The sequence below is a fragment of the Ostrea edulis genome, chromosome 3 (genome assembly GCF_947568905.1).
Source record: "Ostrea edulis chromosome 3, xbOstEdul1.1, whole genome shotgun sequence".
Taxonomy (NCBI): domain Eukaryota; kingdom Metazoa; phylum Mollusca; class Bivalvia; order Ostreida; family Ostreidae; genus Ostrea; species Ostrea edulis.
Window position 1 is genome coordinate 95,135,569 of NC_079166.1, and position 13,769 is coordinate 95,149,337.

Here is a 13,769-nt window from a genome sequence, read left to right on the forward strand (position 1 = left end):
AAGCCTTTTCCACTCCGCCCTTCTTAAGCCCCTTCACATCCGCCCTTCTTAAGCCCCTTCCACTCCGCCCTTCTTAAGCCCCTTCACATCCGCACTTCTTATGCCCCTTCACATCCGCACTTCTTAAGCCCCTTCACATCCGCACTTCTTAAGCCCCTTCACATCCGCACTTCTTATGCCTCTTCACATCCGCACTTCTTATGCCCCTTCACATCCGCACTTCTTAATTCTTAAGCCCCTTCACATCCGCACTTCTTAAGCCCCTTCACATCCGCACTTCTTATGCCCCTTCACATCCGCACTTCTTAATTCTTAAGCCCCTTCACATCCGCACTTCTTATGCCCCTTCACATCCGTACTTCTTATGCCCCTTCACATCCGCACTTCTTAATCCCCTTCGCGTGCATTAATCTATTTCAGGTAGATACCTGTACTATACTCACGTGCGAATAACTGTAATACCGTACTGTGTGCGCGAACACGAGCGAATTTAATTTCTCTCAGTAAACAAATGTGTATAGATCTCTTTTACCAATGTTTTTTTTAGCTCACCTGAGCTGAAAGCTCAAGTGAGCTTTTCTGATCACCCGTATTCCGGCGTCCGTCCGTCTGTAAACTTTTCACATTTTCAACTTCTTCTCAACAACCACTGGGCCAATTTCAACCAAAGTTGGCACAAAACATCCTTAGGTAAAGGGAATTCTAAATTGTTAAAATAAAGGGCCAGGCCACCTTCCAAGGGGAGATAGTCAAGAAAAGGTAAAAATAGGATAGGATCATTAAAAAATATTCTTCTCAAGAACCACTGAGCCAGAAAAGCTGAGATTTATATGATAGCTTCCTTATATAATGCAGATTTTAAATTGTTAAAATCATGGCCCCCGGGGGTCGGATGGGGCCACAATAGGGGATCAAATTTTTACATACAAATATATAGGGACAATCTTTAAAAATCTTCTTCCCAAGAACCACTGAGCCAGAAAAGCTGAGATTTATATGAAAGCTTCCTTATATAATGCAGATTCTAAATTGTTAAAATCATGGCCCCCGGGGGTAGGATGGGGCCACAATAGGGATCAAAGTTTTACATACAAATATATAGGAAAAATCTTTAAAAATCTTCTTCCCAAGAACCACTGAGCCAGAAAAGCTGAGATTTATATGAAAGCTTCCTGATATAGTGCAAATTTTAAATTGTTAAAATCATGCCCCCGGGGGGTCGGATGGGGCCACAATAGGGGATCAAAGTTTTACATACAAATATATAGAAAAAATCTTTAAAAATCTTTTTCCCAAGAACCACTGAGCCAGAAAACCTGAGATTTATATGAAAGCTTCCTTATATAATGCAGATTCTAAATTGTTAAAATCATGGCCCCCGGGGGTAGGATGGGGCCACAATAGGGGATCAAAGATTTACATACAAATATATAGGGAAAATCTTTAAAAATCTTCTTCTCAAGAACCACTGAGCCAGAAAAGCTGAGATTTATATGAAAGCTTCCTGATATAGTGCAAATTTTAAATTGTTAAAATCATGCCCCCCAGGGGTCGGATGGGGTCACAATAGGGGATCAAAGTTTTACATACAAATATATAGGAAAAATCTTTAAAAATCTTCTTCCCAAGAACCACTGAGCCAGAAAAGCTGAGATTTATATGAAAGCTTCCTGATATAGTACAGACTCTAAATTGTTAAAATCATGGCCCCCGAGGATCGGATTGGGCCACAATAGGGGGTCAAAGTTTGTTTTTTGTTTTTTTTTTGTTTGCTTTTTTTTTCGTTTTTTGTTGTTGTTTTTTTGTTGTTGATATAGTGCAGATTCAAATTTGTTAAAATCATGGACCCCGGGGATTGGATGGGTCCTCAAGGGGGGCATCAAAGTTTTACATACAAATTTTTAGGAAAAATCTTTTAAAATTTTCTTCTCAAGAACCACTGAGCCAGAAAAGCTGAGGTTTATATGAAAGCTTCCTGATATAGTGCAGATTATAAATTGTTAAGATCATGGCCCCCGGGGGTCGGGTGGGGCCACAATAGGGGGTCAAAGTTTTACATACAAATATATAGGAAAAATCTTTAAAAATCTTCTTCCCAGAACCACTAAGCCAGAAAAGCTGAGATTTATATGAAAGCTTTCTGATATAGTGCAAATTCAGGTTTGTTAAAATCATGCTCCCCTGGAGTAGGATGGGGCCACAATAGGGGATCAAAGTTTTACATACAACTATATAGGGAAAATCTTTAAAAATCTTCTTCTCAAGAACCATTGGGCCAAAGAAGTTCACATTTACATGAAAGCTTTCTGACATAGTGTAGATTCAAGTTTGCAAAAACCATGGCCTCCAGGGGTAGGTTTGGGGCCATAATAGGGACTACGGTTTTACATGCAAATAGATATGGAAAATCTTCTGATATGGACCAAGGTGACTCAGGTGAGCGATGTGGCCCATGGGCCTCTTGTTTTTAGATATTTCAGAATTAGTGAAGCCTTGATGGACATACTTCAGCGTATACAATAAACCCTCTTACATCATAAAGTAAAGGAGCTATTTATAGAACGACGCCAGGAACTATTTAAAAGTTGCAAACAGGAGCAATTAGCTGGAACGATACTGCAAAGTTTCAAACTTACTGCGAATGGAGCGATGCTGCGAAGTTACGAATTTGAGCGATACTGCGAAGTTACGAACTTGAGTGATACTGCGAAGCTACGAACTTGAGCGATACTGCGAAGTTACGAACTTGAGCGATACTGCGAATGGAGAGATACTGCGATGTTGTGAATGGCAAATTACAAAATGATTTTTTCACTTCGCCCCTTCGCCTTCCAGCTGAAAACGCCACCTTTTGTTCATGCATTAAGGATGTATGCTACACCAGAGAAATTTAATATGAATGAAAAGTGGAGGACATGTACAACAATATTTTGAAATTGAAAACTTCCAAATTTACTTTATTTATAGTCAAAAAATGCAGTTTTAGTTGAAAGCAATCTGAGAAAAATTTGAAACCCCTGCTGGGCTCGAACAGAACAGTTCAGCAGCCGACGTGCTAACCTACTGAGCTATACTCAGCTAGGCGATGATTTATGAAATGAATAGACAGATATTGCTGGTATTTAGATGTTTACCCATGTTTTAAAAGGAAGTCAGCCATTATGACGATGTTGAGTACATCCTTAAAGTTACAACTTTGAGCATGGCATATGAAGGATAACTCTCGGAAACAATTGGTTATCACACGATATGACATAGTCGCGGATATAGGAAGGGGGGGGGGGGGGTCTCTTTTTGTTTTCTCTGTGAATAACTACTCACAACTACACAATAAACACCTAAATCTGTGTATTACTCCCTCACAACTACACAATAAACACCTAAATCTGTCTATTACTCCCTCACAACTACAGTAAACACCTAAATCTGTCTATTACTCCCTCACAACTACACAATAAACACCTAAATCTGTCTATTACTCCCTCACAACTACAGTAAGCACCTAAATCTGTCTATTACTCCCTCACAACTACACAATAAACACCTAGATCTGTCTATTACTCCCTCACAACTACAGTAAACACCTAAATCTGTCTATTGCTCCCTCACAACTACACAATAAACACCTAGATCTGTCTATTACTCCCTCACAACTACAGTAAACACCTAAATCTGTCTATTACTCCCTCACAACTACACAATAAACACCTAAATCTGTCTATTACTCCCTCACAACTACACAATAAACACCTAGATCTGTCTATTACTCCCTCACAACTACAGTAAACACCTAAATCTGTCTATTACTCCCTCACAACTACAGTAAACACCTAAATCTGTGTATTACTCTCTCACAACTACAGTAAACACCTAAATCTGTCTATTACTCCCTCACAACTACAGTAAACACCTAAATCTGTGTATTACTCCCTCACAACTACACAATAAACACCTAAATCTGTCTATTACTCCCTCACAACTACAGTAAACACCTAAATCTGTCTATTACTCCCTCACAACTACAGTAAACACCTAAATCTGTGTATTACTCCCTCACAGCTACAGTAAACACCTAAATCTGTCTATTACTCCCTCACAACTACACAATAAACACCTAAATCTGTGTATTACTCCCTCACAACTACAGTAAACACCTAAATCTGTCTATTACTCCCTCACAACTACACAATAAACACCTAAATCTGTCTATTACTCCCTCACAACTACAGTAAACACCTAAATCTGTCTATTACTCCCTCACAACTACAATAAACACCTAAATCTGTCTATTACTCCCTCACAACTACACAATAAACACCTAAATCTGTCTATTACTCCCTCACAACTACAGTAAACACCTAAATATGTCTATTACTCCCTCACAACTACAGTAAACACCTAAATCTGTGTATTACTCCCTCACAACTACACAATAAACACCTAAATCTGTGTATTACTCCCTCACAACTACAGTAAACACCTAAATCTGTCTATTACTCCCTCACAACTACACAATAAACACCTAGATCTGTCTATTACTCCCTCACAACTACACAATAAACACCTAAATCTGTCTATTACTCCCTCACAACTACAGTAAACACCTAAATCTGTCTATTACTCCCTCACAACTACAGTAAACACCTAAATCTGTCTATTACTCCCTCACAACTACACAATAAACACCTAAATCTGTCTATTACTCCCTCACAACTACAGTAAACACCTAAATCTGTCTATTACTCCCTCACAACTACAATAAACACCTAAATCTGTCTATTACTCCCTCACAACTACACAATAAACACCTAAATCTGTCTATTACTCCCTCACAACTACAGTAAACACCTAAATATGTCTATTACTCCCTCACAACTACAGTAAACACCTAAATCTGTCTATTACTCCCTCACAACTACACAATAAACACCTAAATCTGTCTATTACTCCCTCACAACTACAGTAAACACCTAAATCTGTCTATTACTCCCTCACAACTACACAATAAACACCTAAATCTGTCTATTACTCCCTCACAACTACAGTAAACACCTAAATCTGTCTATTACTCCCTCACAACTACAATAAACAACTAAATCTGTCTATTACTCCCTCACAACTACACAATAAACACCTAAATCTGTCTATTACTCCCTCACAACTACAGTAAACACCTAAATATGTCTATTACTCCCTCACAACTACAGTAAACACCTAAATCTGTGTATTACTCCCTCACAACTACACAATAAACACCTAAATCTGTCTATTACTCCCTCACAACTACAGTAAACACCTAAATCTGTCTATTACTCCCTCACAACTACAGTAAACACCTAAATCTGTGTATTACTCCCTCACAACTACACAATAAACACCTAAATCTGTGTATTACTCCCTCACAACTACAGTAAACACCTAAATCTGTGTATTACTCCCTCACAACTACACAATAAACACCTAAATCTGTGTATTACTCCCTCACAACTACAGTAAACACCTAAATCTGTGTATTACTCCCTCACAACTACACAATAAACACTTAGATCTGTCTATTACTCCCTCACAACTACACAATAAACACCTAAATCTGTCTATTACTCCCTCACAACTACAGTAAACACCTAAATCTGTCTATTACTCCCTCACAACTACACAATAAACACCTAGATCTGTCTATTACTCCCTCACAACTACACAATAAACACCTAGATCTGTCTATTACTCCCTCACAACTACAATAAACACCTAAATCTGTGTATTACTCCCTCTCAACTACAGTAAACACCTAAATCTGTCTATTACTCCCTCACAACTACACAATAAACACCTAGATATGTCTATTACTCCCTCACAACTACACAATAAACACCTAAATATGTCTATTACTCCCTCACAACTACAATAAACACCTAAATCTGTCTATTACTCCCTCACAACTACAGTAAACACCTAAATCTGTCTATTACTCCCTCACAACTACACAATAAACACCTAGATCTGTCTATTACTCCATCACAACTACACAATAAACACCTAGATCTGTCTATTACTCCCTCACAACTACAATAAACACCTAAATCTGTGTATTACTCCCTCACAACTACAGTAAACACCTAAATCTGTCTATTACTCCCTCACAACTACAGTAAACACCTAAATCTGTCTATTACTCCCTCACAACTACACAATAAACACCTAGATCTGTCTATTACTCCCTCACAACTACAGTAAACACCTAAATCTGTGTATTACTCCCTCACAACTACAGTAAACACCTAAATCTGTCTATTACTCCCTCACAACTACACAATAAACTCCTAAATCTGTGTATTACTCCCTCACAACTACAGTAAACACCTAAATCTGTCTATTACTCCCTCACAACTACAGTAAACACCTAAATCTGTCTATTACTCCCTCACAACTACAGTAAACACCTAAATCTGTGTATTACTCCCTCACAACTACAGTAAACACCTAAATCTGTCTATTACTCCCTCACAACTACACAATAAACACCTAAATCTGTGTATTACTCCCTCACAACTACAGTAAACACCTAAATCTGTGTATTACTCCCTCACAACTACACAATAAAGCTTTATGGAACATGTGATTCGCCGCAAGATTTTTTCAGAGTGTGAAATATCCTATCAACTAGATCGCCTAATAGTTTTTCTATCAACGATTCTTCATTCACATAGTGAGACACTAGTGCATGTAGAATTAAGGCATTTGGAGCACCACGATCTTCCTATACTAAAAATCCTGAACTATACAATCAAGTTTCAAGTTTGAATTAACCTAAGCACTATGCTCTGAGGGGAAAAAAAAGGTTAAATGTGAAATTTAAAAAGATACAACAAAGACATGCATTCATTATTGCATCCCGAATATGACAAACCTCCCTTTAAAAGTACGTTATTATTTGAAGATTTATCATGAAATCATGTGATGCACGCAACAATTCAATCAAAGATCTCTTCGTATGATTAACTATATATTAACTTATGAATTATTGCGTAATAATAGCAAATGTTACTCTCTTCAAATGAATTGATGATATCAACAATTGGATTGAAGAGAGCAATAATTCAATGATTGTGCACAATAATTCTTTTAGAGAGAAAAACTATTTAATTATATATATATATCTTCAATCCAATTCAACATATCCACAACTGAATTGATGATCTCTTTAATTGAATTGTTGCTGTTTTAATTAAAGAATTGATGCGCACATTAATTCCTTATGCAAAATCGTTGTAAATTATTGAAAATACCTTCAATCAAATTAAAGAGATCATCAAATCAAAATATCTATAATTTATACCGAGCTCCAAATTAAATTTGGCGAGCAATAATTCCACCACATTGATGTGCTTATCACACAGATTGATGAGAGCAATAAATGAAATGATGCGTGCTTGATCAAATCAATTATTGATCGAATTAAAATTATAATGCGCGCATCAAATCAGTTATTGCAATCAAATTGAATAGAGGCGTCCAATAATTGATTTAATACAGCGTGCATATGATATATATAAAAGTTGTTAGAGCTGTTCAGGACATAACACAATTAGTGGTATATCTTGTTTTAATTTTGATAAATTATTGATTGTAATAATGAAGGTTTTGTAAATAAAGGATTCAATCGGGCTTCTTTCTTTTTGTTTTTGTTTTCAATGTTATGAAATTATGTTATTTGATCGATGTACATTTATATGTGATTTATTCGTAATTTCATCGTGCTGAATTACAAATGAACGTGTGTGTTTCACAAATATCTGTTTCAACAGAGTCTGTGTTCTGATATTTTCGGCACGTCTTGCGTCATTATCATAATATATTTTCTAAAGCGATTGAGCCAAGAAAAGCAAGTATCACTTAATATGTTTTGTATAATTGTATTGCATGCGAAATAAACAACATGAATTAACAATTTTACAGAGAATCGGATCCTAGGCATATCCACGGGGCAATAGCCACATCCCATAATGAAGCGTTTATCAGACTATGAAACCTAAGTCACGTGGAAATTGCGGGAAAAACGAAACGGCAATGATCTCTCCCCGCACATTTTTTAACGTTCTGGGATAGAAAAACTTATTATACATCAATACTACTTGCATTTTCATCAAGGACCCATGAACCTTATTGATTATCTATGTTTAATAGAATACATGTGATTGAGTACTAGTTATGTATATGTCAATTCGAATTTCCTCCGTCGTCGTCGCGAAGCAAATGCTGTGATCATGCTAACTTAACGGATTGTCATTCTGCGAAGTAGTGAGTGTCGAGTGTAAGATTTAGCTGAACAGAATCATTTTATATCTTCTGAAATACCTCTAATTATGTTCTATATTAAAATTTAATTACTAATTAACTCGGCACGATGGATGTGTTTGACTTGAGCAGCCAGGAGGAGTTTTCTCCAATGAAACCTCTCACGAAACGACCAAGAAAGTGTTTCAACCAAGCCAGTGACACACTTAATCAATCCAGTGACAAGCAATCCAGTGGCACACTTACAGTTGAAACATCTAGCAGTTGTGATGTAAAGTCTGACAAGCCTGAAGTTAATTTAACAGAAAGGGTTGATGACATCAAGAGAACAAGTGTCTCAACAGAGGATGCTAATTTTGTAACGGATAAAACAAATATTCAGGGTACCAATGGTGCAGAGGTGAATTCTGGGGATAACTGTGACCGGGACTGCAGGAAACCAGTGTATATTTATGATCAGGAGTTAGTTCGTCGATGTGATGCCATGCCTAAAATCATTAACCGCGTAGGAATTCAAGATTTTGTTTTTTGACTTTTTAACAATTTGAATAATCGTGTAGCTAAATTAATATGCAGATTGTTATTGTTCTGTTTCAGGCTAGCATGGTTCACAGCTTGATTGAAGCGTATGGGTTAATCAGTCTGATGCAGTAAGTTTATCGTTACACATGATAGGGCTGCATTGGTTCCAGTAATTTTCTGGTCAGATCGGTTCAGGATTTTTAATTTGGGTTCGGGTCTATATAGCTGTTTTGAAATTTTGATATACAATTAAAATCAAAACCTTTTAATTGTATTTTGTTACAATAATTACTCACGGATGTGGACTCTGGTTTAGACTTGACATCCTTGGTAACAGAATCAACATTGTCACTTCTACTGCGGAATCATTAAAGTTTGAGGGGGTTGATGTTCATTGGTAGCAAAATATTTACTAGCTCGTGGGGATGGAATTGCATGGGTTAACGTCATTTTGAAAATTGCAAAGAATCACTGGTTCGTGGGGACGTAAATTCATGGGTAAAACGTATCCAAGAAGCCCATAAATATTGAGCCCTCACAAACAATAATGATTCCACAGTACTTGTTTCCAATCCATGTCCGCACATTTATTCAGTTTGTGAGTAAAATGTCCAGAGTTTACACATCGATGAATTCTTCAAAAAGAATATTTAATCTTATATAATAAATCGAAATGCAGCCACATTTTAGATTTTTACGTCATGGTGTTTAAACAAATTTCTAATAATGGTTTTATCATAAAAGCTGAACCGAACTAAAATCAGGAAAAATGGAACCGATCCCAACCTGACAACACGACTCCTGGTTTTCAGTTATTTCGGGTACCTGTTGTATCCCATTGATAGTTATTATTATATGATATTACATGGTTACATGTATGTACGCTGTAGGTTTCTGTGTTTTCAGGGTTGTGCCTCCTCGCAGAGCTTCAGATGAGGAAATGATGGGGTTCCATGCAAAGGATTACATCGACTTTCTAGCACTACTTAGCAGACAGACAGACGAGGAGAAGTTTGATGAGGAAAGTGATCAGTATGGCCTCAGTAAGTATAATATAGAAAGTGATCAGTATGGCCTCAGTAAGTGCAATATTCCTGACATTCCTGGTAGCCCTACATTTTTATTTACAAGCATGGCGATTTCTGCAGTTCAATATTGACTCTTTAACCAACAATCACTACTTCGTTGATTAGAAATTCATTGATGGTTGTTTTTCTTATGTGCCCCTAACAAGCATTGTGTAAACTTAGCACTCGCCAACTCCGCAATTGCAAGTAAAATTTTGTTTGGGTGCCTAAATTCGTAATTTAAAGCCTTTTGGAGACCTTTTCTAAAACGAGAGTATTCCATATGTGCGACTTTTGCCCAAGTTGATCGGCAAGATCACTGTCAACACAGCTGGAAGTTTTTAAGCTTGCAGAAAAAAAGATCATGATTGCAGTCTTCATGATGATTATGACAAAGGGATATATATGAAAAAATTACTGTTAGTAGAAATAAAGCGTTGTTGTCAGAACAAATTAAAAAAAATATTGGAGTTGGAATACAAATAATTAAATAATGAATGTTTTGTGGTAGAGTATATTTACATATATCATGTATATATTATATAAAATTAAAAAGTGTGGAAATCTTTTTTCAATCTCTCTTAATATTACTATGCATTCAAACGGTAAAACGAAACGCCCACAAAATATATCAGTATACAACGCCCACAAAATATATCAGTATACGACGCCCACAAAATATATCAGTATACCACGTCCACAAAATATATCAGTATACAACGCCCACAAAATATATCAGTATATGACGCCCACAAAATATATCAGTATACCACGCCCACAAAATATATCAGTATACAACGCCCACAAAATATATCAGTATATGACGCCCACAAAATATATCAGTATACAACGCCCACAAAATATATCAGTATATGACGTCCACAAAATATATCAGTATACGACGCCCACAAAATGTATCAGTATACGACGCCCACAAAATATATCAGTATACGACGCCCACAAAATATATCAGTATACGACGCCCACAAAATGTATCAGTATACGACGCCCACAAAATATATCAGTATACGACGCCCACAAATTATATCAGTATACAACTCCCACAAAATATATCAGTATACGACGCCCACAAAATATATCAGTATACGATCCATTCATATGTCTCATGGATTTCTTGCGTTGTATTTCATCAGTTGTGGGCTAGCATGTTTTGTTGTGGGTTCGCAGAAATAACATGGCTCCTGGAAATTTTAATTTTCAACCCCAAGTCAAGCCTTCAAAATAGCTAGATCTACGTATGTAAGAATCACCATGTGTCTGTCGTGTTTGGATCATGAGTCTAGTGATGGGCAATCGGACCAAAAACCATAATCGATTATCGGCAATAATCGGATACATGTAATCGATTAATAATCGATTATAATCAGAATTGGCATTTAAGCGTTTTCCTAACAGAATCATTAAATGTATGGAAACAACATTTGAATTCTTCTTAGTTTCATTTGTTCACAGGTAAATAAATCAGAATTTCAATATATCAAATAATGGAATTTATCTATAATCTCAATGTATCAAAGATATCAGAGACTCCTTTATTTGACTGTTGAATGTCGTTCTTGTTGCCATCCTTCATATCTCCTGCCATTTTGTTTGCTTATTTTTGATCGGGTTTGACATACAGAAAATAAAATTTGAACAAAGTTGAAGTGATTTCAGGATTTTGTTTGGTCAACGATATGGGCAACTTAAAATTGTAATCGATAAGTAGCATCGTAGGTCTCTCAGCGACCGACAATCGATCATCGACGACAATCGTTTCATCACTAGTCATGACTGTAGTACATTGTATCAGAAGATTCAGAACCTCATACTCCAGTAGTAATAGTAATAGGACCATTGGTGTATGGACTGGTGTGTGTGTGTTTGTGTAACACTGAGCTTGTAGATCTCCATTTGATTGTCTGACTGTTATATAATTCTTTTAAATTGACATTAAAGCTTACGACTGCCCAATAAATCACCACGTCTACGCTTATGCTGCCCTGACGAGTGGTGCATCACTAAGGGCGGCGGAATGTCTGCTGGAGGGGCGGAGTATAGTGGCCATCAATTGGTGCGGAGGCTGGCACCATGCCAAGAGGTGAGATACATGTAGAAATGAATTAAATAAAAGGATGCTGTGTCGTGTAACTCCAGGACAGGCAGTACCGCTTTAAAATGATGCCTAAATATGAGCTGCGTTATTGGGATTTCCCCTAAGAAAATGACATTTAATTACTTGGTTCTGTATATATACTGGACGTCTTGTAGAATGTTTCCAATATCAGTATTAAAGATGATTATAACAGTAGTTTGTCAAAATGATGTATACAAAGCTACAAGCATCCGGAGACTTGTGGTGTATATAGTCATAACAAATTATGTCGTAGGTGTATGAATTTTTCAAACTTTACTTATGACTCTCAAATTTGTAAGTTTACAATTCCAATGTTTTTGCTAAAATGCTTCATGAAGTTTGTTGACGTGCAGCTCGTTCTCTCATGTCTTTTCAAAATAGAAATTATTTCTTACATGACTCTGGTGAGTATTGTGGGTCACGCCACGGGCTTCTTGTATTTATAGAGACGCTACTTCTCGTATTTATAGAGACACGACTTCTCGTATTTATAGAGACACGACTTCTCGTATTTATAGAGACACGACTTCTCGTATTTATAGAGACAATGCTTCTCGTATTTATAGAGACACGACTTCTCGTATTTATAGAGACAATGCTTCTCGTATTTATAGAGACACGACTTCTTGTATTTATAGAGACACGACCTCTCGTATTAATAGAGACATGACTTCTGGGTTTTGTTATGTGAATGACATCATTCTGTTTTGTATTGATAGAGACACGACGTCTGGGTTTTGTTATGTGAATGACATCATTCTGTTTTGTATTGATAGAGACACGACTTCTGGATTTTGTTATGTGAATGACATTCTGTTTTGTATTGATAGAGACACGACGTCTGGGTTTTGTTATGTGAATGATATCGTTCTGTCCTGTATTTATAGAGACACGGCCTCTGGATTTTGTTATGTGAATGATATCGTCCTGTCCATCCTGAAGCTGAGAGAGAAGTACGACAGAGTATTATACGTAGATCTAGATGTTCACCATGGAGACGGTTTGTGTCCATTTTATTTCCATCTCTCATTGTTAATGATCTCATGATGTATAGATAGTCACATTATATAACTGTGGTATATCGCATCAGACAGCACGTGTTACAGTACACGACACGAGTTTTATACACCCCACCATGGAAAGACCAAGGTGGAAAATCCACGGAGATACACCGTGTCCTCCGTGTTCCACGGTGTGTGTTATTTGCGAATACACACAGCTGCTAAGAGCTTTGTTCTGGCCACGGGCGCCTTGCGGGAGATGTGAAAATGTGCCGCAGGCCAAATAATCAAGATAAGGGTGGAATTTTAAGAAAAAGAAAAAATGTTAATAATTTCCCCCCCTGATACTTATATTGTTTTTCAGCATATTGAACCGATTCCAACGATACCAAACACTACATATTATGTTTTTAAGAAAACCTGGTTTTGAATTTTTTTCTTTTAATCTTCTTTCTTCATTAAAATATTCTTAACTTCTGTGTTTAAATAATGCGTACTTGCAGGCAATTCCTGTTTTGAATGCAAATTAGTATATTCAGTAAATGAAAAACATACATGTACAACATGTGATAGGGATATTTAATAATTACCGATGTGCTCTCTCTCTCTCTTTCTCTCTCTCTCTCTCTCTCTCTCTCTCTCTGACAAATGCGCTGTTTAACATAATTACCTCCATCATATTGTGTTGATATGCATCTTGACAAATATAACTTGATCCAATATAGAAATTAGAGCATTGTCGATGAT

General features: G+C 36.7%; 1 protein-coding gene across 1 annotated transcript in view; it reads left to right on the forward strand.

Annotated features, from left to right (window-relative positions):
• Positions 1 to 7,962: 7,962 nt before the first annotated feature.
• The window catches only part of LOC125675813 (histone deacetylase 8-like), a 30,459-nt gene continuing 24,652 nt past the window's right edge, over positions 7,963 to 13,769 (forward strand). The window contains exons 1-5 of the mRNA XM_048913622.2: positions 7,963 to 8,800; positions 8,893 to 8,945; positions 9,724 to 9,860; positions 11,844 to 11,985; positions 12,909 to 13,021. Coding sequence (XP_048769579.2) covers positions 8,405 to 8,800; positions 8,893 to 8,945; positions 9,724 to 9,860; positions 11,844 to 11,985; positions 12,909 to 13,021 — 841 coding nt within the window. The 5' untranslated portion in view covers positions 7,963 to 8,404. The remainder of the gene's footprint in view (positions 8,801 to 8,892; positions 8,946 to 9,723; positions 9,861 to 11,843; positions 11,986 to 12,908; positions 13,022 to 13,769) is intronic.